The 23,670-nt window shown below is 40.5% G+C and overlaps 1 protein-coding gene across 2 annotated transcripts in view; it reads right to left on the bottom strand.

Annotated features, from left to right (window-relative positions):
- Window positions 1–4,337: 4,337 nt before the first annotated feature.
- The window catches only part of GOT1L1 (glutamic-oxaloacetic transaminase 1 like 1), a 62,709-nt gene continuing 43,376 nt past the window's right edge, over window positions 4,338–23,670 (bottom strand). For both annotated transcript variants that reach the window (XM_030199632.1, XM_030199633.1), the window contains 3 exons: window positions 14,965–15,130; window positions 8,353–8,495; window positions 4,338–4,572 (listed from right to left, as the gene is read on the bottom strand). In XM_030199632.1, the coding sequence (XP_030055492.1) occupies window positions 4,433–4,572; window positions 8,353–8,495; window positions 14,965–15,130 (449 nt within the window). In that variant the 3' untranslated portion in view covers window positions 4,338–4,432. The remainder of the gene's footprint in view (window positions 4,573–8,352; window positions 8,496–14,964; window positions 15,131–23,670) is intronic.

Genomic DNA, 23,670 nt, shown 5'->3' with positions numbered 1-23,670 from the left:
TATTTAAAGGATATTCCTGTCTTTAATATTACTAGATCAGTCCAAAGTAGAAAGAAACATTCAACTCTGTCACTTTCTCACACTGCCAAATACATCCTAGGAACTACGGGATCCCATCCACGTTCCAATTGCAGTTCCTACCAGTTTTACAGAAAACTGTCGGGTGGAGATTTAGTACTGTTCATTTTCACTACACGTGTTTTTCAGCACCTGCACTCAGCAACATGAGAGACATTTTGTACTCAGAGCTCACAACAAAACTAGCGAGAATCTGACTGTGGAATGACAATGGAATGGTGAAAGAGTGCCTTATACAGAGACAGGACACAGGTCCTGGCTTGCAACCTCCTGAGAGGTGATGAGAATGTACTTTTTCTAAATTATTATGGTGGATATGACATTACATCAACCAGAGGCTTGGGGGGTCAATGTGTGGCTTTTAGTATACCAGGTGCTAGGGATGTTCACAGACAAAAATACTGTTAGTTTACTTTTAAAATCTTTATTGATTTTCAAGGGTTTTTTAAATTTGCTTTTATTCACACATTAAATTTAATAAACACATTTTAATGTCCCTTAGAACTTTTTAATGTATGCAAAGTTATTTACTTAAAATACTTCTAGCCCATACTATCCTACTGTTCTAGGTGGGTTACAATACAACATACACAAATTAAAACCAATAAATACTACTACTACTTATCATTTCTATAGTGCTACTAGACGTACGCAGCACTATACACTTGAACATGAAGAGACAGTCCCTGCTCGACAGAGCTTACAATCTAATTAGGACAGACAAACAGGACAAACAAGAGATAAGGGAATATTAAAGTGAGGATGATATAATAAGGGTTCTGAACAAGTGAATAACATATATGCATAAATTTATGTTAATGTACATTAAATTGATTTTATGTACACTCTGGGCTCCTTTTACCAAGCGGTGGTAAAAGGGGCCCTGCTGTGGCATCAGCATGTGGGTTTGCTGTGTTCTGAGACCCCCCTTTTACCGCTGCCGGTAAAAGGCTTTTTTTTTTTTAAAGCAAATGGCTGTGTGGTAAGTTAAACACTTGCCGCATGGCCATTTCTTGAGGGAGCCTTTACTGCCTCCTATTTAAGAGGCAGTAAGGGCTTATGCGGTATCCTGGCAGTAACCAGGCAGCATGTGGCGCTTCTGGAAATGGTTTGCATTGGGAGTCAGAACTACTGCCAGGCTACCTGGGGAGCCTGGCGGTAGAGAAAAATTGCCGCATGGCAAGCCTGTGGTAGGCCTATCGCATTTTCGTAAAAAGAGCCCCTATATTTTTTAAGGTTAATGAACTTAATGATGCTAACAAACACAAATCTTTGCAAGGTGTAGCTTTAGGGCTAAAGAAAACTGGGACAAAATTGCCATTTTTGTGAAAGCAATGTAAACGTGGGAACTTTACTGCCAAGATGACTTTGAGTGACATTGCCTAGTCCAGTTGATCAGTCAGTATTCCATGACATATAGCACAATGACCTTTCAACTGGAAATGATGGTTCATTGATTCCCATTATGCTATCTTTCATTAATATTCTGCCAACTCCTTTTGTGTTGGTTGGTACATTTTCTCTTTGCAATAAAGCTGAAGCAGCATTGATCCCACGGTGAGTTGGCAGGTGCAGAGGAAAGACTGTTGACATAGGAGGCATCTATAGGGGGAGCTCTTTCACATAGTGGCTCACTGCATTCCTCGGCATCCTCCATCTTCACCTTGCCTTTGTGACTCCTAGTCTTGAACTGCCTGCATCCTTCAATCGCTGGGGACCCTTATTGCCCTGAACCTGGTATTGCCAGGGCTGAATGAGATCTGCAGAAACCAAGGGACACAGGTAGGAGGTGAGAAGGGACTGAGGAGAGGTTTTAAAAATGTTTGTGGGCCAAGTTTGGAGGGTTTAATCTGTTAGGGGTTGGAGTGGGGATGGGGGAAGAGAAAGAGGTGGGATGTCAAACACCATTAGCAAGAAGGAAAGAGAGGTTCAGCTGGAGAATATTGGTATTGGGTAGTGGAGGCTGGGGTAAAAAGAGGGAGTGGGGCAAGAGGAGAAGAGAAAGGTCAGTGAGAAACAGAGAAAGAAGAATTGTGAGGTTATGCAAGAGCACAGAGCACAGTGGAAGGCTGGGGAAAAAGGGAGAGCGAAGGGTTACAAGCAGAAGAGAGAGTGTGACTGCTGGGCTGGAGATGGAAATTGAGAGTGTGTGTGCTGAGATGGGAAAATTCAAGAATGGGGTCAGAGAGAATGAGTGTTAAGGAGGTGAATCAAGCAGTCTGGAGAGAGCAGGTTGAAGGAGGCCACAGTGCCAAGTGCGTCTCCTTTTGAAATGCAAGGCGCTAAAGCAAGGTTTCACAACCAAGTTCTTGGAACACATCCAGCCAGTTTGATTTTCATGATTTCCATACTAAAAATGAATGAGATAGATTTGCATGCACTGTTTCCATTGTATGCAAATCTATTCATGCATATTCCTTGCAGATATGCTGAGAACTTGACTGGCTGTGTGTGTGCTGACACCTTTGAAATTCAGCATTCTAGGCAGTGGCCTATGCTTAAATCCAGGCTGATTCTACCTTTATGGTCCTTATAAATTACTGCAATTAAAACATAATTTAAAAGTACAAAATCAGTAACCTTTCTAACAAATAAATTACTACTAAGTACAATTTCGTTTTCCTATCTCCATGACATTGAAACAAGCTTCTTGAAACATTGGTATGAATTTTCAGTGTTCATCTTAGTTTGGAAGAGCTTCAGAAAGCTTGGTAGATCATTTTAGTTGTGTTCTATGTTTTTTGTTTACATACTTGATTGAAGTTGAAGAAAACCAGAGGTCCATCAAGTCCACCCTTCATCTCTAATACTATCCTTCTAAGACTCCTTCAGGCCCAAGAGCCCATGGATATGCACCTTTCAGTTATACAGGGGCAGGCAATAGCACATCTAACAAATTGAGAAGGAACAATTTTCAAAAGCCAGGTACCAGGCTGTCTGAAAATTAACTTGCACGTGGATAAAACTGTTCACGGAGTTCCACACAACGTTTGCTTTTACCTGTGGGGAAAAATAAGAGCGCTCAGAGGGGTTAAGTCGCTCCTGCTTCTACAAAGTATGGAAGTCTGGGGGGTGGCCTGGGCCATGCTAAAATGACTTGGGGGGGCAGCTCAGGCTGGACCTGGCATGGCCTGGCCTAGCTAGGGAAGGGGCCAATGGGCCGGGCTGGGCCTTGCCTGGCCTAGCCTAGGTAGGGGGCACTGAAGGAGGGGCTGAGGGGGCCAGGAGAGGGATGACATTGGACCACCAGGGTTTATTTATTTATATGAGGGAAGGGGGGGGGGCTGATGTTCAAGTCGAGTCTGGTCAGGTTGAAGAGAGAACATTAGACTGCCAGGTATTTTGGGGGGGGGGCCATTTTTTGCGGCCTGATGAAGCAGGTTAGTTGGGTTGGAAGGAGAGAAGAAGCGCCCCTAGACACCTCTCCTCTCAACCAACCCTTCTACGCTTCCCTGGACCTAGTGTAAAGTTTCCTTCACTAAATGCACCTGAGAAACTTTTTTTTGGACATAGCTGCAGGGTAATTAATGACTACATTTAAACACATTTACATGCGGTCTGCAGTAATGGTTTCAGCGCAAGTTTATAACCGCATGTTAACGCTTGTGGTACTTTTGAGCATCGGCTCCTTTGTCTGTAGGCAGTTTTCAAAAGAAGAGTAACAGAGGACTAGACAAAATGTACTAGTTCTTGTACTAGTATGTTGGAGCAGCTCTTGCACAGGTGTAACTTCCCCATGACTGGTTTTGAACAGGAAAGAATTGCAGTTATTAGCTCCGTGCACAAAAATAGGCTTTGAAGTGTATGGCACACTCATATAACTTATTACCTAGTTACTGATTAGATGTGTGCCCAAGAAGTTTAATCCATTTCTTTTCCCTCAGAGTTTGTGACTAGGGTCTAGGACTTGTGTTCTCCCCTACGCTGAAGTAGGAAATTGATTCACTGGTGCCACCTAATGGAAAATGCTGGTAATGTTTGTAGCCAAGAAGTGAAACTCGGGCATTTTATTGTATCAAATGGATTCTCTCTATTAATGGTGAAAATGAGAATCTAGATGCTGTGAGACCCTCATCCTCAGGGCACACGGGGCACAAAAAGAGTCTGTAACAGAATCAAAATCAAATCTCAGGATATCCTCAGGCTATATCCCTCAAACTTCGGCCTTTGGAAAAGGAGACACAAACACAATATTTTTCTAATGTAAAAATATTATACATTCATCTGTTTCAAAGTCAGATCATTTATTTTAGCTCTGTTTAGATACAGCAGCAGTTCAAGAGAAACCACTTTCCTACCCCCCAAAAAGGGCAATGGAGATAAAGGCCTCATCTCTTCACTGGCTGTAATTACTCTAGGCGACTGAATTGACTGCTTCATGAATGGAATGGGCGACATAGTCAAGGTTCATGGAGTTCAGACTGGACATGTTGATCTGGCCATTTGCACCAAGATGGACGTGCCGATGGATATGCAGGAACTCTACCTGTGAAGCTAAGGAAGAACAGTAGTTTCGATGTGTGTTACCATGCTTGCTTCCCTTTTACTAAAGGGTTGTCGTGTGGCAATGGGCTTGCTGCACGGCAACCTGGAACTACCGTTGGTCTAGCTCAGGTGCCGGCAGTAGTTCCACCCCCAGAGTGCAGCATTTCTGGCGCTAGCAGAAATATTTCAAAAATATTTCCGCAGGGGTTTACCTGGGGGTAATTGGGCAGCGCTGTGTGCTGCCTGATTACTGCTGGGTTAGCGCAGGAGCCCTTATTGCCACTTCAATCAGTGGCAGTAAGTGTTCCCTCCAAAATTGCTGTGCAGCAAGTGCGAACGTACTGCACAGCCATTTTATTTTCGGGCTTTTTTCCTGCTGTGGTAAAAGGGGCCCTGGTGCATGGCAGAAACAGCCACTGCTACTAGCGCAGGGCCCCTTTAACGGCAGCTTAGTAAAAATTAATCAAATCAAACGAGAGGCTGGAAGAACAATGCCCATCATTGGAAGTAATGTACATAGAAAGGGACTGCAAAGAAGAGAGAATAGGAAGAGAGAGAAAAGGAGGACAGGTAGGGTGGGAGATAGGTAGGAGGAAAGACAATTGAGGACAAAGGAAGGGAGATGTGAATGGGCAGGCATGGAAATGAGTCCATAACACTTCAACTTGAAATTGCGTCAATCAGAATCCACAACAAAACCCTGTCTGACCACTTGAACGCCGTCCTGTTTAACAGACCACCAGGAAATTGGAATGAAGGCCAGACTATCTTCACTGACTTCATTTCAAATACATGTGCTACCAACTCCAACATAGGAGACATCAACCTTCATCTAGAGGACCCAAACTCTACTAATGCATGAGAATGTAAGGAATTCATTCATGGGACCTCACATGGCCACAAATGCAACCAACCCATGTCAAAGGGCATACACTGGACCTAATCTCACACAAAGTACCAATAGACCAGAACCTAATAATAACAAATATTGAATGGTCAGAAACAACATGGACCGATCACTACAAACTAAACTTGTCACTAAAATGGCAGAAGAAAGTCTCGTACCGCACACATGAACACACAACTTATAGAACCAGAGGCCAAATAGACCCGGAAACATTCTGGCTACAGATATACAACAATGAATGGACAGCACAAACGGACTCCACACACTACTTCACAGAATGGGACAAACAATGCAGAAGCATTCTAGACAAAATAGCGCTCTTACAAACAAGAACCTCATGCAGGCACAACTCTATACCATGGTTTAATGATGATCTGATAAAACTAAAAACACAATCCAGAAAACTCGAATGAGCATGGAAAAAAATAAAAGATGAACACACACTCAATACATGGAAACAGATACAAAGAAAATACAAATGCGCAATAAGACAAATCAAAAGGACATACTATAAAACTAAAATAGGGCCCGACTACAAAGACACGAAGAAACTATACCAACTTGTGAATAAACTACTAGACACTACAGTGGTCACTGAAACCAATACAGACATCCCATCTGCAGACAAACTCGCTAAATACTTCAATGAAAAAATTATAAACCTACGCAAAACGCTACCTCAGAACAATACTGATATCAAACACTTCATCAATAGTCTGGATCCAAACCTTGGAGAATACCCAGCTGACCGAACTTGGTCAAACTTCACACTCCTTACCGTTGAAACAGTCACTCAAGTGATCAAAAGGTTCTCCAGTACCCACTGTAAACTGGACACCTGCCCCAGCTACCTACTAAAATCCACCCCTGACCGCTTCACAACAGACCTCACATCCCACCTAAACTACATGCTCCAACAAGGTCTTTTCCCTGAGGAATATGGCAAAATCCTGCTCACCCCAATCCCAAAAGATACCAAGAAAAAAACATTCGAACTTGCCAACTACCGACCAGTTGCATCTATCTCACTAGCAGTTAAACTGATGGAGAGCATGGTGACCAAACAGCTTACTGACTACATGGACAAGTACTCTATACTACACGAATCACAATCAGGATTCCGCCCCTACCATAGTACTGAAACTGTCCTAGTCACTCTCCTGGCCAAATTCAAGCAGGAAATAGCTACAGGTAAAAGCATACTTCTTCTCCAATAAGACTCCTTGACCACTTCGGAATTGGTGGAAAAATACTTAATTGGATCAAGGGCTTTCTAACCACCAGAATATACCAAGTTAAATCAAAATCAAACTCAAACACATCACCACCGTGGAAAGCAGCCTGCGGGGTACCTCAAGGATCACCATTATCACCAATACTGTTCAACATAATGATGATCCCACTGGCAAAGTCCTTATCCAATCAAGGCCTCAACCCGTTCATCTATGCAGGAGATGTTATAATCTACATTCCCTTCAGACATGATTTGACAGACATAACCAATGAAATCAAGGTAGGCTTGAACATCATGGACTCATGGGCAAACTCATTCCAACTGAAACTGAACACTTAAAAACACACTGCCTCATCCTTTCATCTCAACACAACAAATACAAACCCATAACTATAAACACCCCAGAACACACCCTCCCTATCTCAGACAGCCTAAAAATACTCGGTGTCACAATCGACCGCAACCTTACTCCTGAGAGCCAAGTAAACTCCGTAACAAAGAAAATGTTCTACTCAATGTGGAAACTTAAACGTGTAAAACCATTCTTCCAGAGGGAAATATTTCAAAACCTAGTACAATCAATGGTTCTAATCCATGCAGATTACTGCAATGGAATCTATGTGGGATGTAAAGAACAGCTCAGAAAGAAACTCCAGACCACCCAAAACACAGCAGCCAGGCTGATATTTAGTAAAACAAGATTCGAAAGCACCAAACCCCTCCGAGAAAAGCTGCACTGGCTCCCAATTAAAGAACAGATCATCTTCAAAATCTGCACCCTGGTCCACAAAATCATCTACAGCGCTGTCCCAGGATACATGACAGACCTTATAGACCTACCAACTAGAAACCGAACCAAATCATCACGAACATACCTAAACCTTCATTACCCAAATTGCAAAGGACTCAAATACAAAACAACCTATGCATCTAGCTTCTCCTTTATAAGCACACAACTATGGAACACACTCCCAAAAGCTGTGAATAAAATCCATGACCATCTAAACTTCAGGAAATCACTTAAAACCAACCTGTTCAAAAAGGCTTACCCTACTGACCCAACGTAACTCCCCACACCCGGCAACACAGCAAAACCAATGATCATACTGGACAATATACAACCTTCCCTCCCTTTCGACCCTCATGGTGCCTGAAACACACCGACCTTATTCGACCACAATATAACCTTGTATTTGTTCTCTACTGGACTTGGCGAACGCCTTTACGGTACTATGTAAGCCACATTGAGCCTGCAAATAGGTGGAAAAATGTGGGGTACAAATGTAACAAAGAAATAAAAATAAAGGAAAAAGAAAAGCAATATGGATGCAGTTAGGGGGAAATGGATGGAGAAAGGAGAGGAAATGGAAACAAAATGGGAGGAGAAGCATAATGCTTTGTGTTCTTCTCTCATTCTCTTGATAATAGCATCTGATCTGTGTTTCTCCATTGGAATAGACCCCACATACACCCTTCCCCTAACTCCCAACCACTTACACCAGCACCTGCTCTGTCCATTCATCCTGTGTCTCTTTTAGCCATTGGAATCCTACAGCAAATGGCAGTTAAAACCTATGTACCAGATGCCCTTTCACAGCTTGAGACTGGGCTGTCAGACTACTGCTGGAGCTTGCATTTAGCTACTTACCACTCAACCCAGAGAAACTGTATATTCCCGTCTGTTTAGTGATATGGTCCCAGGTCCCAAGCGTACCCAGTGCCCTCAGCTTGTCTTTCAGGTTCTTTCTATTGAGCATAAGATGTTTGGCCATCATCCGTATACTCCGTTTCCTTAGGAAAAGAAAGTAGTGTGATCCTTCCAATCTTGTGTTCAATTCTGGTCACCGCATCTCAAAAAAGATATAGTGGAATTAGAAAAGGTGCAGAGAAGGGCAATGAAAATGATAAAGGGGATGGGACGACTTCCCTATGAGGAAAGGCTAAAGTGGCTAGGGCTCTTCAGCTTGGAGTAAAGGCGGCTGAGGGGTGATATGATAGAGGTCTATAAAATAATGAGTGGAGTGGAAAAGGTAGATGTGAAGTGTCTGTTTACGCTTTCCAAAAATACTAGGACTAGGGGGGCATGCAATGAAGCTACAAGGTAGTAAATTTAAAACAAATCGGAGAAAAGTTTTCTTCACTGAACGTGTAATTAAACTCTGGAATTCGTTGCCAGAGAATGTGGGAAAGGCGGTTAGCTTAGCGGAGTTTAAAAAAGGTTTGGACGGCTTCCTAAAGGACAAGTCCATAGACCATTATTAAATGGACTTGGGGAAAATCCACTGTTTCTGGGATAAGCAGTATAAAATGTTTTGTACTTTTTTGGGATCATGCCAGGTATTTGTGACCTAGATTGGCCACTGTTGGAAACAGGATGCTGGGCTTGATGGACCTTTGGTCTTTCCCAGTATGGCAATACTTATGTACTTATGTAGATGGCCACAGCATCATATACGACCATCAAAATAACAACTTGGGGGGGGGGGGTGAAATGCAACTTTACCAAGGAAGTAGAGATTGTTTAATTTAGTGAATAATCTTACAAATTGTGATGATTTGAAATTAGAACATACTAGTGTTTCTCCAACAGCTGATATGCTAGCTTGTTACTTTAGGGTTGTGGTTGCTAAAATTCAGCAACAACTTCGATTATAGCTGGGAATCAAGTTGAATCTAACATGTTAGATAATATCTCAGTAGATCGTATGTGGAATAACTTCCAATCTCTGGAAACTGAGCAGGTTAAGCAGTTGCTATATAGATCTGCAAAATCAAATAGCTGTCTTGATCCATATGCGGTATATTTAATGAAGTCTGCCAGTGACACTTATTTTGTCAGCATTGATATTCTGGATTAATGATTGTTTATTAAATGGTAATCTTCCATCATTATGGGGAGATATTGCTCTTACACCAATTTAAAAAAATCCCAGTGAAGACTTGCGAATGGTTAGTAATTATTGTCCTATTACCTCAATCCCGTTATTTGTTAAAATAATGGAGGGATATGTGTCTAAAATGTTAGATGAGTACTTAGACGATAGGAATATTTTGCATCTAGTTCAGTCTGTTTTTTGTAAAATATTATGGCACCAAGACAGTGATTACTTCTATTGTTGCCAAGGCTAAAATGTTGCTAAGCCATGGTCAAAATGCAATTATGGTTCAATTCGATGTCTGCTGTGTTCAACCTGGTCAACCATGACATTTTGCTGTTCAGGTTGAGCGATATAGGGATAGGTGAGAAGGTTTTGAGCTGGTTTAGAGGGTTTTAAACAGTTTGTCATTATAGAGTGCAAAAGGTTGGTAATATTTTTATGGGTTGGACCCCTGATTATGGGGTTCCTCAAGGGTCACCACTCTCGCCATCATCATTCAATGTGTTGCTCCAACGAGTTGAAGATTTCATTCTTTGTCTATGCCGATGATATTACTTTGTTGTTACCGGTAAAAGGGGACTGGAGTGATACATTGAAAGATTTGGGAATCTGTGTGCAGATAATAGAAGACTGGATTTCTACCCATAGACTTAAGTTGAATCCAGAAAACCTAAGGGCCCTGTTTACTAAGCCGCGCTGTAGGCGTGCTAGCATTTTTAGTGTGTGCTAAAAATTAGCAAGCGCTAATGCTAGAGATACTGATATTTTCCTATGGGTTTCTCTTGCATGAGTGTGCGCTAAAAACACTAGTGCACCTTATTAAACAGGGCCCTAAATTTCTTTGGTTGGGTTTGTTTGATCCTATTAAGTTTCACTTTGCAGTTTTCTCTTGGAACAAACACATTCTCACTTGATTTTTGTTCTAGAATATTAAGAATGGAGATAGATAGATAGATAGATAGATAGATAGATAGATAGATAGATAGATAGATAGATAGATAGATAGATAGTATATTAACATTTTCCCAACTTATAAAATCTTTAACTAAGAAACCATTTCATGCATTAAGGAAATTGAGAACAATTCGAAAATATTTTGATTTTGATAAATTTAGATTATTAGTTCAGGTTCTAACCTTATCTAGATTAGATTACTGTAATATTATATACAACGTCTGCTCAAAAAATCTTGGAAAATGACTGCAACTCATTCTAAATACAGCAGCACATGTAATATTTTTGGTTGGTAGATTTATACCTGCTATCCCTTTGCTGGTTAAACTGCACTGCTTACTGGTTGAAGCCAGGATCGAGTTTAAATTATTAACAGCTGTGTTTAAAGTTATCTACGGTGATGCACCACAGTATTTATCCAACCTTGTTCAGTTTTTACACAGTAGTTCAATTACCAATGTGACAACTCGTGACTGTATGTTATTAAAGTTTCCATCAGTTTCTTTCTTAAGATTTAAGAAGACATTTAATACTTGTCTTCAGGGTCTTTTTACTAAGCTGCGGGGAAAAAGGCCCCGCAGTACCGGTGGGGGCCATGTTTCCCGCGCTAGGGCCCTTTTTACCACAGTGGGTAAAAAGCCTCCCCCCAAAAATAGCCACATGGTAAAATAACCCTTACCGCGTAGCCGAATGGCAGGGATCACTTACCACCACACATTGAGGTGGTGGTAAGGGCTTCTGTGGTAACTTGCTGGTAACCGGGCAGCGTGTGGTGATGCCCAATTTACTGGGTTAGCGCCACGCTAGAGAAATAAATTTCCAGAAATGGTGCGTGCTCCAGCCAGAACTACTGCCGGCAACCACGTTGGGCCGGCAGTAGTTCCAGATTAGCGAGCGGTAAGCCGACATTGGGCTTACCGCCTTTTAGAAAAGGACCCCCTTCATTATTTGGTTGCGTGTTTATGGAATGTTTTACCATTAGAAATGCGAATACATAGGCACTGCCAAGTATATCGTAAAGCTCTTAAAACATTCTTGCTTCAACAACATTTAACATAATCAGGTTTGTTTACAATTTGGTTTTTTAAGGTTATGATAATTGATTTATGATAAGATTCCTGAGGTCATGTCTCAGTTTTCTTTTTACATCTGCAATGAACTATATATTAGGTATTTGTGGACAATAAGCCCTGTGTAACATAACATAATATAGCATAGCATAACATAATGTGCATTCATTTCCAAAACATTTGGTTCATTATCCTGTCTTAAAAAATTCAATGCATGCCAAATCAATTTGATCCACATTAACCAATAAATGAATGCATAACACATTAAAATGTTGTAACACGTATTAATGGTTTTTTATATTAAAGCAAATTTTGAAAGCAAATGAAAAAAATGTCCAAAAATGACCCCAAAAAGATGTCTTAGCCTAATAATCTATCATCTCTACCCAATGAACGAGATGTTTCTTGTTTAATGGAGGATAAGTAAAGACTTCAAAAGATGTTGGGTTTCATTCACTGCTCATGCCTGCTTTCATGCATGATCATCCACAGATGGATGTTCATCTAGGGGACCACAGGGAGGGATTAAGACATAGGCAAGCTAGGCAAATACCTAGAATTCAGAGATTTAGGAAGAACGCTCTCAGATGTGGTAATTCAGTGGCTTTCAAGGCAGATTTTTGACCTGGTTAATCAGCTGTTAGGAGAAAGAATAGTATGTATGGAGTGAGGTGGGGAAATCAGACCCTCCGCTGCCTACTGAAATCTGTATATTTTCCTCACCCTCAGAGCATTTTCTCCAGTCCACAGGAGGAACGATGCTTCTTATCTGCTGTTTCCTCCCATGCCAGTTCTCCTGTGTAGTGGAGGCAAAACCATGGGAGGGCCACCCAAGTCAGCAGCAGTGGCATAGGCCAATAAGAGAAGAATGTCTGTACTTGTCTAGTTGATCTCGATTACCCCCTCATTTATTTTGGAGAACATTGTCAATCACAAAACAATGAAATTTGTCAGATGAATGATTCCTAGCAATACAGTGTGACACAAGAGGTGCTCTCATCTTTCTTCTATTAACACAAGAATGATGTTCAGTAATCCTTTGGTGTAAAGAGAATCGTCTTTCAAACATTTTGTATTTATTTTATTTATTTATTTGGATTTTGCTTACACTTTGTTTCAGTAGTAGCTATATTCAGGTACATTAGGCATTTCATACCACTTCTGGCAGGTACACTGTAATACAGCATAATTTGATTGACTTGTGGTCTTCTGCTTCAATGTAAATCTTTTTCCATTCACTGGATTTACAAATTCTGAAATTTAAGTTGTAAATCGAACAAGTTTTACAATGGTCACAACGAAAGTGACAGTTCTGATTTTGTATCTCCCTTTGTTCTACAAGCTTTTCTTGAGGTAAATATGCAAGATATTTCCAATGGATGGAAAAAGATTTACATTGAAGCAGACCACCACATGTCAGTCAAATTATGTTATATATGTATTACAATGTGGGTGCCAGATGTGGTATGTTGGAAAGACAATTCATACGTTACATCAAAGGGTTATTGAACATCACCTCTTGTGTCAAACTGTATTGCTACGAATCATTCGACACATTTCATTGTTTTGCAATGTACTGTCTAGTGCCAACCCATGTTAGCCTCAGGCTACATTAAAAAAATTAGTTCTGTCTATGCCACTGCTCTGTGCTCAGAACCACCTAGGGCCACTGATTGTGGTAATTTAAAAATGTATTTATGTTATGATGGGGGGGCCTGACACACTTGGTTGCCTAGGGGTCTCCAAAGTGTTATTCCTGCCCTGGTGGGCCACCATTATATCCCCTGCCCATGGCTCTGGTGCTATGTGTCATACATTTCTTCATCTGCAGTTTGACTTGGTTCAAATATCCCTAGACAAACAACTTATTAGAGGCAAATGCAAGATAGAGAAGGACTTCAGGCACTAGAATGCTTTGAGATGCAAGTTTTAAAAACCAACTCATGCAAGACGGGTGAAGCAGTTCCTAATAAGATCACATCTGTGAATCTAAGGTCCCTGGGCTACTGTCCACGTAAGAACCACTGCTTAATCCCTTTACATACGCAACTCCTACTGATGAAATCCCTTTTCAGTTTATAAGAATCCTTGCTTTAAATAAAGAAGACATGGGCTGCAATATGTAAGCACTAAGCAATTTGGCATGTGATGCACTTAGAAATATTTCCCAGGTCATGCAAAAACATCTGCTGGCCCTATTAAAAGATCTGGGTTTTATAATTACTTGTGTGTTTTAGGAAATTAGAGTACATTAGTATGCTGGAAAACCCAAGGAGACCTAGAACTAGTGTCTATTTGATGGAGAGCAGAATACTACCTTCAACCTGATAGGAAAAATTTAAAGAAGTGATATTGGGGAATCACTTTAGACTTTTTCCTTTTTGTTCACTCCTTTCTGTTTTAATAACCTTTGCTTCTGATGGCCACTACAATCAGCTTGAAAGGAAAAAGTGAACCTCAGGTAGAGGTCCAAACAAGCCATCAGGGACAGGCAGAATCAGCCCTTGTTTAACCTCCATTGCATCAGCAATGGCAGAAACAATAAGTAAAATCAGGACAGGCTCAATCTGACCCTTGTAACTTGCTAGTAAACCTAACCACGAAAGAGAAGCGGGGCTTGGGTGTGATTGTATGTGATGATCTTAAGGTGGCCAAACAAGTAGAAATGTGACGGCAAAAGTTAGAAGGCTGCTTGGGTGCACAGGGAAAGGAATGGCCAGTAGGGAAAAGGAGGTGATAGTGCCTCTGTATAAATCTCTAGTGAGACCTCATTTACAATACTGTGCACAATTCTGGAGACAGCACCTTCAAAAAGATTGAAACAAGATGGAGTCGGTCCAGAAGGCAGCTACTAAAATAGTCAGTGGTCTTCATAATAAATCATATGGGGACAGACTTAAAGATCTCAATATGTATACTTTGGAAGAAAGATGGGAAAGAGGTTAGAAATGTTTAAATACCTCTGTGGCTTAAATTGCACAGGAGGTGAGTTTCTTTCAATTGAAAGGAAGCTCTGGAGTGAGAGGAATAGGATGAAGGTGAAAGGGCATAGACTCAGGAATAATGTAAGGAAATACTTCTTCATGGAATGAGTGGTGAATACATTGAACAACCTCCCAGTGGAGGTGGTGATGAAGACTGAATCTGAATTCAAGAAAGCTTGAGACAAGTACATAGAATCTGTAAGGGAGTGGAAGGGATAATAGGTGGCACAGATGGGCAGACTAGATAGCTCATATGGTCTGTATCTGCCTTTATTTTTCTGTTTCTATGATAAAGATTCTAGGTTTTCATTTAGTTTGATTTTGAAACTTATATCAGCTGGGGTTTTTTTTTCTGTATCTCAGACTTCCTTACCAATCATTGAAGAGGGTCGGGTTGTTGAGTACTGTGGTCACAATTCGAGCTCCCAGATTTGGTGGATTAAGCCATGTCACTTTCACAATCAGGTCCAGCTGAGATCGAATGTTGATGAGGGTCTTGTTGTTCTTTGTTATCACAATAAGATTGCCAACGTTATCATCTGCAAGTAGAAAATATCCCATGAAAGAACATTTATGCTGTTAGTTCAGAAAATGTCAGCAAACCAAAGAGCCAGCTGAAGACAGTAGAATTGGTTTAATTCTACTTGATTTACCTTTTATTTTTTTCCATTCTTTTGTCTATGACAGTTGTTCTCAATCCAGTCCTCAGCACACATTCAGGTTTTTTTTTTCAGAAATCTACAATCAATATGCATGAGATAGATTTGCATACAAAGGAGGCAGTACATGCAAATCTACCTCATGCATGTCTCTGTGGATAGCAGAAACAACAGACTATCAAATAAAGTTCAAAGAATTTATAAGGCTTTAATTGCACTAAAGAAATACTATGCCCAATGTGGCCACATTTCACCTGCAAAGGCTGCATTAGGGGCAGTAACTGTTAATCAAATAAAACAACCAAAATTCAAATCATAAATAATACCATAAATATGTAGGAACCTGTGGATTTTTGTACAGAATTTGTGCATAGAAAATTCCACTAGGTTCCTCCAATGAAAGCATAAACGAGAAGTTGCTGATCTGACTGGTTGCCGTGCAGAAAGGTACACTTAAGTGAGCTGGAAGATGATGTCAGTAACCAGAGGAAATGGGAGTGTCCCAAGCCCTAATTGGTGAAAGTCAGAAAGTTAGGAGGAGTTTCACTCCTGGAGGGAAAGTTAGAAAAATACATAAGGGAGCTCCTAGATTTGAATTTTGTCTGTTGGCTTCAGCCTCCCGAGCACCGACCCATGTAACAGGGAGAGCCCTCCAGCAAAAGGTCTCCAGCTTTTTAGACACAGAAGACATACTTAAGTGCCTAAACTCTGCAACACAATGAAACCAAAGCTTGTAAAAGACTCTGCATAACTCTTCCTCTCTATAATTCCCCAATGTGTATAACACATGAACTTTATTCGATCACATCAACTCCTTGTATTTGTTTCTCTACCGGAGATGGCGAACGCCTCTACGGTACAATGTAAGCCAAATTGAGCCTGCAAATAGGTGGGAAAATGTGGGATACAAATGTAACAAATAAATAAAGAAATAAAATAAATAAATAAAAATACTTACAGCAGTGTTGTACTAACACAGTCATCACATTCAGGATCCTGTTTACAAAGGCGTGCTAGTGTTTTTAGTGTGCACTAAAAATTAGCACACACTAACCATGTAGATGCCCATAATATTCCTATGGGCGTCTACACAGTTAGCACATGCTAAAAAGGCTAAACAGGGCCCTTAAACTGTATCTTGTTACAGACAGGCAGTGGTGTACCAAGGGTGGGGTGGTCCACCCCGGGTGCAAGCCGCTGGAGGGGTGCAGAGAGCAGCCGCATGCCTGTCGGCTCCGCTGGTTCCCTGCTCCCTCTGCTCCCTCTGCCCCGGATCAGGTTACTTCCTGTTCCGGGGCAGAGGGAGCAGGGAGCCAGCGGAGCCGAGAGCCGCGCGGCTGCTCCCAGCAGCTAAGAATGCACCGGGGGGGGGGGGGGTGCGCATCGGCGATCCGCCCCGAGTGGCAGCCGACCTAGGATCATCACTGTAGACAGGATTCAGAAGTGTCACCCAGACCTCTGACCTGCTGTTTCTTTGCTAGGGTGTGAGGCTGGAAATTGGCTACCAATCCAAATATTGCAGAGTCTGTCAGTCAGAGCCTAAACCACCAGGTGGGAGAGGGGGGCCTTATACGGTTCCTGAAACAAAACCCCAGCACCCATGGGCTTATCCTACTGACCTCCTAATTTCAAAAATAACCTGATTGAGTTGACGGATAATTAGATGGATAAGTCATCAGAGACATGATCCAAGGGGCAACAACCATAAATAATTTTAAATGTCAAGCCACCTTAAAATCTATTCGAGCTCTTACAGGCAGCCAATGTAAATCTTATAGCAGTGGAGTGGCATGATTGAATTTCATACAACAAAAATCAGTTTAGCAGCACAATTCTGTAAAAATTGCAGCCTAGCTTGAAATGTCTGATGAATGCCCACATATAGGCAACCTGGGGCAAGATAATTGCTTGAACCAAAAGTTTAAACTGTTAGCTGTCATAGCTTAAAAAGACCTTTTTACTCAAACTTTTAATTAGACATTCTATTGTCAAATGTGAGTCTAGTATAAATCGAAGAACCCTGGAAGACATTTCAAAGCCCAAGCATTCCCCTGTCTTAAGTGTAATTCTTTCAAGAATATTCACCACAGAAGCGCTAAAGTATGACAATTTCGTTTTAACAGTATTAAGTTTTAGCAGATTTTGGGATGCCCAAAGATGTGTTTTCTCTATACAATCTTTAACTAAACTATCCACAACAGAGTTCCCAGGTGGCAATGGCACCAAGATAAAAAATATCATCAGCATATGAAGAAACATAGCATTGAGATGAATTTCCCAACAAATTCATATATGAGTTTCCAAATGCCACGACCTAACCCTACGAACCCACCTATTCATCACCTGATCCTGTGACAACGGCAATGACTCAGACCACGCCTCCTCTAACTTTTCCCTATGCTTACCCTGACCCTATCCCCTGATTATCTTAATCTAGCCTAAAACTAGCACCTCCTCCTATCTCCTTTACCCTCTCTCCCTTATAATATTACCTATCTACACATCCCCATTACTCTGCCAAGCTTAGCCTGCTCTCTCTGTACTATACTTTGTAATCCTACTACTATGTAAGCTATACTTTGTAATCCTACTACTATGTAAGCTGAGTGGGAAAGCGCGGGGTACAAATGTAACAAACAAACAAACAAATAAATAAATATAGAGGGTCTTTTACAAAGCTGCACTAGTGTTTTTAGCTCATGGTAAAAATCAGCAGGTGGTAAATGTCAAGATGCCCATTATATTCCTATGGGCATCTTGGCGTTTACTGCTGGCAGATTTTTACCAGGAGCTAAAAATGCTAGCGCAGCTTTCTAATAGCCCCCCATAGATATTAAATAATATAGGGGGCAATGGTGAAACTTGGGGGGGGGACTCCGTAGGTAGGAGTCCAACTTTTAGAGAATTCCTCATTCTTTCTGACACAGTAGCATCTATTTTATTAAAAATTCTGCAAACCATTTCAGAACAGCTCCTGAAAAACCAAGTTCGTTCAATTTATTTAACAAAAGGGTGTGATCTACTGTGTCAAAAGCCCCAGATATGTTAAATTGTAACAACACTGATGAAACATTATGGCTTAATAGCCGCCTAACCTTACTGACTAATGCATAAGCAAAGATTCAATACTATGCATTGGCCTGAATCCGTATTGTGAGCTATGTAAGCTTTGAAACATATAAAAAAAAGACATGACTTGAGATGCCACCAAAGATTCCATTAATTTGGTTAACCATGGTATACTAGCCACAGAATGAACGCTGGACACTACAGACAAGGCAGCACCCACAGATTTTGGAATTGGCGTTAATATAATATCTCAAAGAACCAAACCAGCAGTATTATGGTGTCTATATTAGAAAAGGGGGAAAAGTCTCAACTGATGCGGCAACTATTATTCAAAAATTTTGTTGCACGCACAAAAAGTCATCATCGACTAGAAAACCCCCCGTAAAAAACATATTTACTTTTTTGTATTTTTTATTTCGTGCTTAAACCCAATAGACTCTTGTCATGTGCCCTTTCCTCATAAAGTGCACAAAAACACTTATCTTTAAAATGTGTGCTTCAGCTTGCGTGTTGATTCCAATGGTCCCATTTCGGTATTCTTTTTCGGGGAACTATACCACAAGACGTTTGATAACAATTAATGCTTCATGCTGGAGATTACATCAACAAGAGTCTATTGGGTTTAAGCACGAAATAAAAAATACAAAAAAGTAAATATATTTTTCACGGGGGGTTTTCTAGTCGATGATGACTTTTTGTGCGTGCAACAAAATTTTTGAATAATACTTGCTGCATCAGTTGAGACTTTTCCCCCTTTACTAATATAGACACCATAATCCTGCTGATTTGGTTCTTTGAGATATCATAATTAGCAGTTATTGTTGATCTGTGTATGATATTTTGGTTAATATAATATCCCCTAATTTTAAAGTGAAATGACCTTCACTAAGCATGTTATTTATCAATAAAGTTAACCATTGAACTAACTCTCCAGGAATTTTTCTTAACAGATACGACGGGCAGAATTTCACTGCCAGCATTTTTAGCTTGGAGTGAATCTCATCTGTACTTTACCAAACAGTCAAAAGAGATGTCATTACCATACCTCTCACCAATGTTATATATTCCACTAGAAAAATCAAATCCTGAATACAGTAAAGCTGACCTTAGGTTTTCAACTTTATCAACAAAATACCTGGCTAATTCCTCTGCAGTGGCCTGCTGTTTATCAGATAACTGAGTAATTGCAGAGGAATTTGTTAATGTACTGAATATTCTAAATAGTCTCTTCTGATCCAAATGACCCTTGACAATTGTTGATGAAATATTTTTTTTTAGTTTCAGACACCGCAGTCTTATAAATCTTTATCATTAATCGCCAATCTTTGTTTATTTGATGGTCAGATGATTTCCTCCATGCTCTTTCCAACTTTCTGCAAGATCTTTTAATCTCCCTAAGTAAGTCATTATACCAATGTGATCTTTTGATTCTTGAATGTTTCTTTGCCACCTCTTCAGGAAACCGATCTAATGCTTTATCAGCTTGATAATTCCACTCCTTCAGTATATTATCAGATGGCCCAGAATTGTTATCAAAAACTGTTCTGCTACAATCGTCCTCACAGGATTAAAATTTCTGTGTTAACAGACATTTTGCTTATTACCATAAGGAAGATATAATATAAAAGACGCCAAATAATGATCAGACCAAAATACACTATACTAGTCCACATTAGATAAAGATTTTCTCAGATGTATTGCTGTTAATAAAGCAACTACTACTACTACTACTACTTAACATTTCTAGAGCGCCACTAGGGTTACGCAGCGCTGTACAATTTAACAAAGAGAGACAGTCCCTGCTCAAAGAGCTTACAATCTAATAGACAAGTGAACGGTCGGTCCGATAGGGGCAGTCAAATTGGGGCAGTTTGGATTCACTGAACGGTAAGGGTTAGGTGCCGAACGCAGCATTGAAGAGGTGGGCTTTAAGCAAAGACTTGAAGACGGGCAGGGAGGGGGCTTGGCGTACCCAAATGAGGACAGTGTGGCAAGAAGTAAGTCAAGTGTATGACCCTTTTCGGGAGATGGATTACTAACATGAAGCTGGAGTTGCAAAGAATTCAGGAAATCTAAGAAACTTTGCACTGAAGGTTCCACTTTATCCTCCAAATGCAAATTCAAATCACCTGCTAGTAATACATAGGAAAAGGAAGCAGAATGTTGTATAATAAAATCAACCAACTGAGCCTGAACTAAGGAGGAGTAGCCTAATGGTTAGTGCAGCAGGCTGAGATCTTGTGAACTGGGATCAATTCCCACTATAGCTTCCCTTCTGCGCTGGCATTGGTGCGTGTTTTTGATGCGCACCAAGGCCCCCTTTTACCATAGCTGGTAAAAGGTAGGTCTTTCTTTTTTTTAAAGAAAGGTCCGTGTGGCAAGTGAAGCATTTGCCACGTGGCCATTTCGGGAGGGGGGAGCCCTTACTGCCACCCATTGCCACCCAGTGCTAACCCGGCGGTAACCGGGCAGCATGTGGCACTGCCCAATTACCGCTAGGTACACACCGGTTCTACAAAAATAAATATATTTTTGTAGCACCAGATATAATGGCACGCTAGAGGTGCGATTACCGCTGCTTTGTAAAAGGGGCCCATAACCCTCTATTACCCCATGCACAAAACTTAGACTGTGAGCCGACTAGGGACAGAGAAAGTACCTACATATCATGCTAGATTCTATATATCACAACTAAAATATCAGCACTGAAAAATCTAGGAAAAATGTTCCTAAATTTCCATTTGGTTTATAGAATATGCCAAGCACCCATCTGCACAACTAAATTTAGTCATAGGCAGTTACGCCAAGCTAAACTTGTTGTAAATGTGGGCACCTAAATTAGACGTGCACTGATTTTAGAAATGCCCATGACCAGCCGATGGCCATGCCCATTTTCCTCCAAATATTTTATTAATTTCCAAGAATACAAATAACAGGAAAACAATGATGGAAAAACATAGGAAGCAAGAAACACAACAGGTGGGAAAGGAAAAAAGAGAAAGGAAAGAAGAGAAAAAAGGAGGGGAAAGCATCCAGGTGTTTAACAAATAAGTCCTTTGTACTGGTTTAAGGTGTGGCCTGAATAGTTTGGAGGTAGTTGTCCAAAATAGACCAAATTTTTTTCTTAGATACTATCATCCGACTTTTTGCAGCCATGGCGGGTTCTTCCGCACTTCTGAATACAAGCCCATGTGGCTGCAATTGGAGGGGGCCATGGCCATGCCCATTTTCAACTATGTGACTTAGAATGTACGCGCATCACATTACAGAATACGCTTAGTTGTGGACGTAGATTCTGCTTAACGCCTTTAGTGTCAATAATTGCTTGTTAATTGGCAATTATCAGTGCTGATTGGCTTGTTAACTAATTAAGTTGCGTGTGCAAATCCAGAATATGGCTGGATTTACACACACAACTTAAGTCGTGCTATATAGAATCCAGGAAATAATGTATACAGTGCTGCATACTAGTGCTATGCAAATGATTAGTAGTAGTTTATAGTTTATTTACACTAAAAAAAACCCTGCCTTTTACCTGCTGTGGTAAAAGGGAGTCTTGGCGCACAGCAAAAACATGCGCCAATGCTAGCACAGGCCCCCTTAATTACCTAATTATTCTCATCTCTAGATCATTTATAAATATGTTTAAAAAACACCGATCTCAGCACAGTGTCCCTGGGGACACTACTATCTACCCTTCTCCATTGAGAATACTGGCATGGGAGAAGTCACGTATGTATGATGGAATTAGTGGAATGGATGGTCTAAGACAGTGGTTCCCAAACCTGGTCCTGGAGGCACCCCAGCCAGTCAGGTTTTCACAATATCTACAATGAATGTTCATGAGACAGATTTGCATGTAGTGGAGGCAGTGCATGCAGATCTGTCTCATGAATATTAATTGCCTGCAACCTGAAAACCTGACTGGCAAGGTGCCTCCAGGACCAGGTTTGGGAACTACTGAGCTAAGAAATGTATCAGTAAATATGGAAAGAGGTTCCAAAGACAGACGATTGCCAAAACAGTCTGCCAGGGGATGAAACGAGAGATTTATGAATTATTGGTAATATATAAATAGCATGAGCCCTGGGGTGATTGGCATTCAAATAATCTAACTCTGAGAAATCCTGCCAGGTTGGCAATTTCCAGTGCAGATGACATTTTATTTTTTTAATCATTTGAATGGGATCACTTTTCAGTTTTTCATAGAAGTTATTGTCTCCTAATTGTTCATTTCTGCCACATAATCCAATTTATCCATAATCACCATTGCCCCTGCTTTATCTGCCTGTTTAATTATAATTTCAGGATTGTTCTTGAGTGAGTTCAAAACTGATCTTTCATTTTTTTCTTACGCTAAAAAAAATTTTTTTTAACCTTTTCTTTCTAATGTCTCAATGTCGTTGAGTATCAGTGTCTCATATGTAAGCGGAAGAGGATTAGTGACACCTGGTGGGTTCCAGGTGTTATTATTTCTATCAACAGACATCTGTGTTATGGTTCTTAGAGAGGGAGAAGAAGAGGGAGAAACATGATGACCAGAGCACAAGACAAGAATTGGAACAGATATCTGAACCAAAATTGAGAGTGGTAAGTTTTGTTTTGTTATATTTGTACCCTGTGCTTTTCCACTCATGGCAGGCTCAATGTGGCAGCCAATGGAGGGTTAAGTGACTTGCCCAGAGTCACAAGGAGCTGCCTGTGCTGGGAATTGAACTCAGTTCCTCAGGACCAAAGTCCACCACCCTAACCACTAGGCCACTCCTCCACTCCACTCCTCTCCTCCTCCACTGCATGTTTGTGCAGTAAAGAACTAAATAAGGATGAAATCTCAGTATTGGAGAAAAGTTTATAGTTTGTTCCTTCCTACTCCTTTCTACAATGCTTTCAATACACAATTAGGTTTGTTCAAATTTACCAGAAAATTGAAAATTATCAATTGTTTCTCTAATAATGTATTTTCTAATAATTACACATTATATAGATTGTATTGAATGTATTTGGTTATCACTCAAATTATTTATTTGTTAAAGGCATTTTATGGCCTATATTTTGCTAGGTGTTTCAAACCTTTTATTTAATGATTTCATGTCATAGATGTAGGGATTAATGTGTTGTTACCTTTTTAATATGTTGCCTATTATTCTTTTAAAGCAGGTTTTTGATCAGTTTTTAGCAATTACAGAACAGCATAACAATTCATAGATTTCTTTTGGTGTGTAATGATTTTCCAGTGGCCCTGATTCCGACGATGTCATCACAACATCATTGGAATGCATAAAATGGCCGCTGGAATGTATAGAATCTAACAGTGATTTTTAAGGGGCCCTTTTACCAAACAGCAATAAAAT

The sequence above is a fragment of the Microcaecilia unicolor genome, chromosome 4 (genome assembly GCF_901765095.1).
Source record: "Microcaecilia unicolor chromosome 4, aMicUni1.1, whole genome shotgun sequence".
Classification (NCBI taxonomy): Eukaryota; Metazoa; Chordata; class Amphibia; order Gymnophiona; family Siphonopidae; genus Microcaecilia; species Microcaecilia unicolor.
This window is presented reverse-complemented; position numbering and strand designations above follow the sequence as displayed.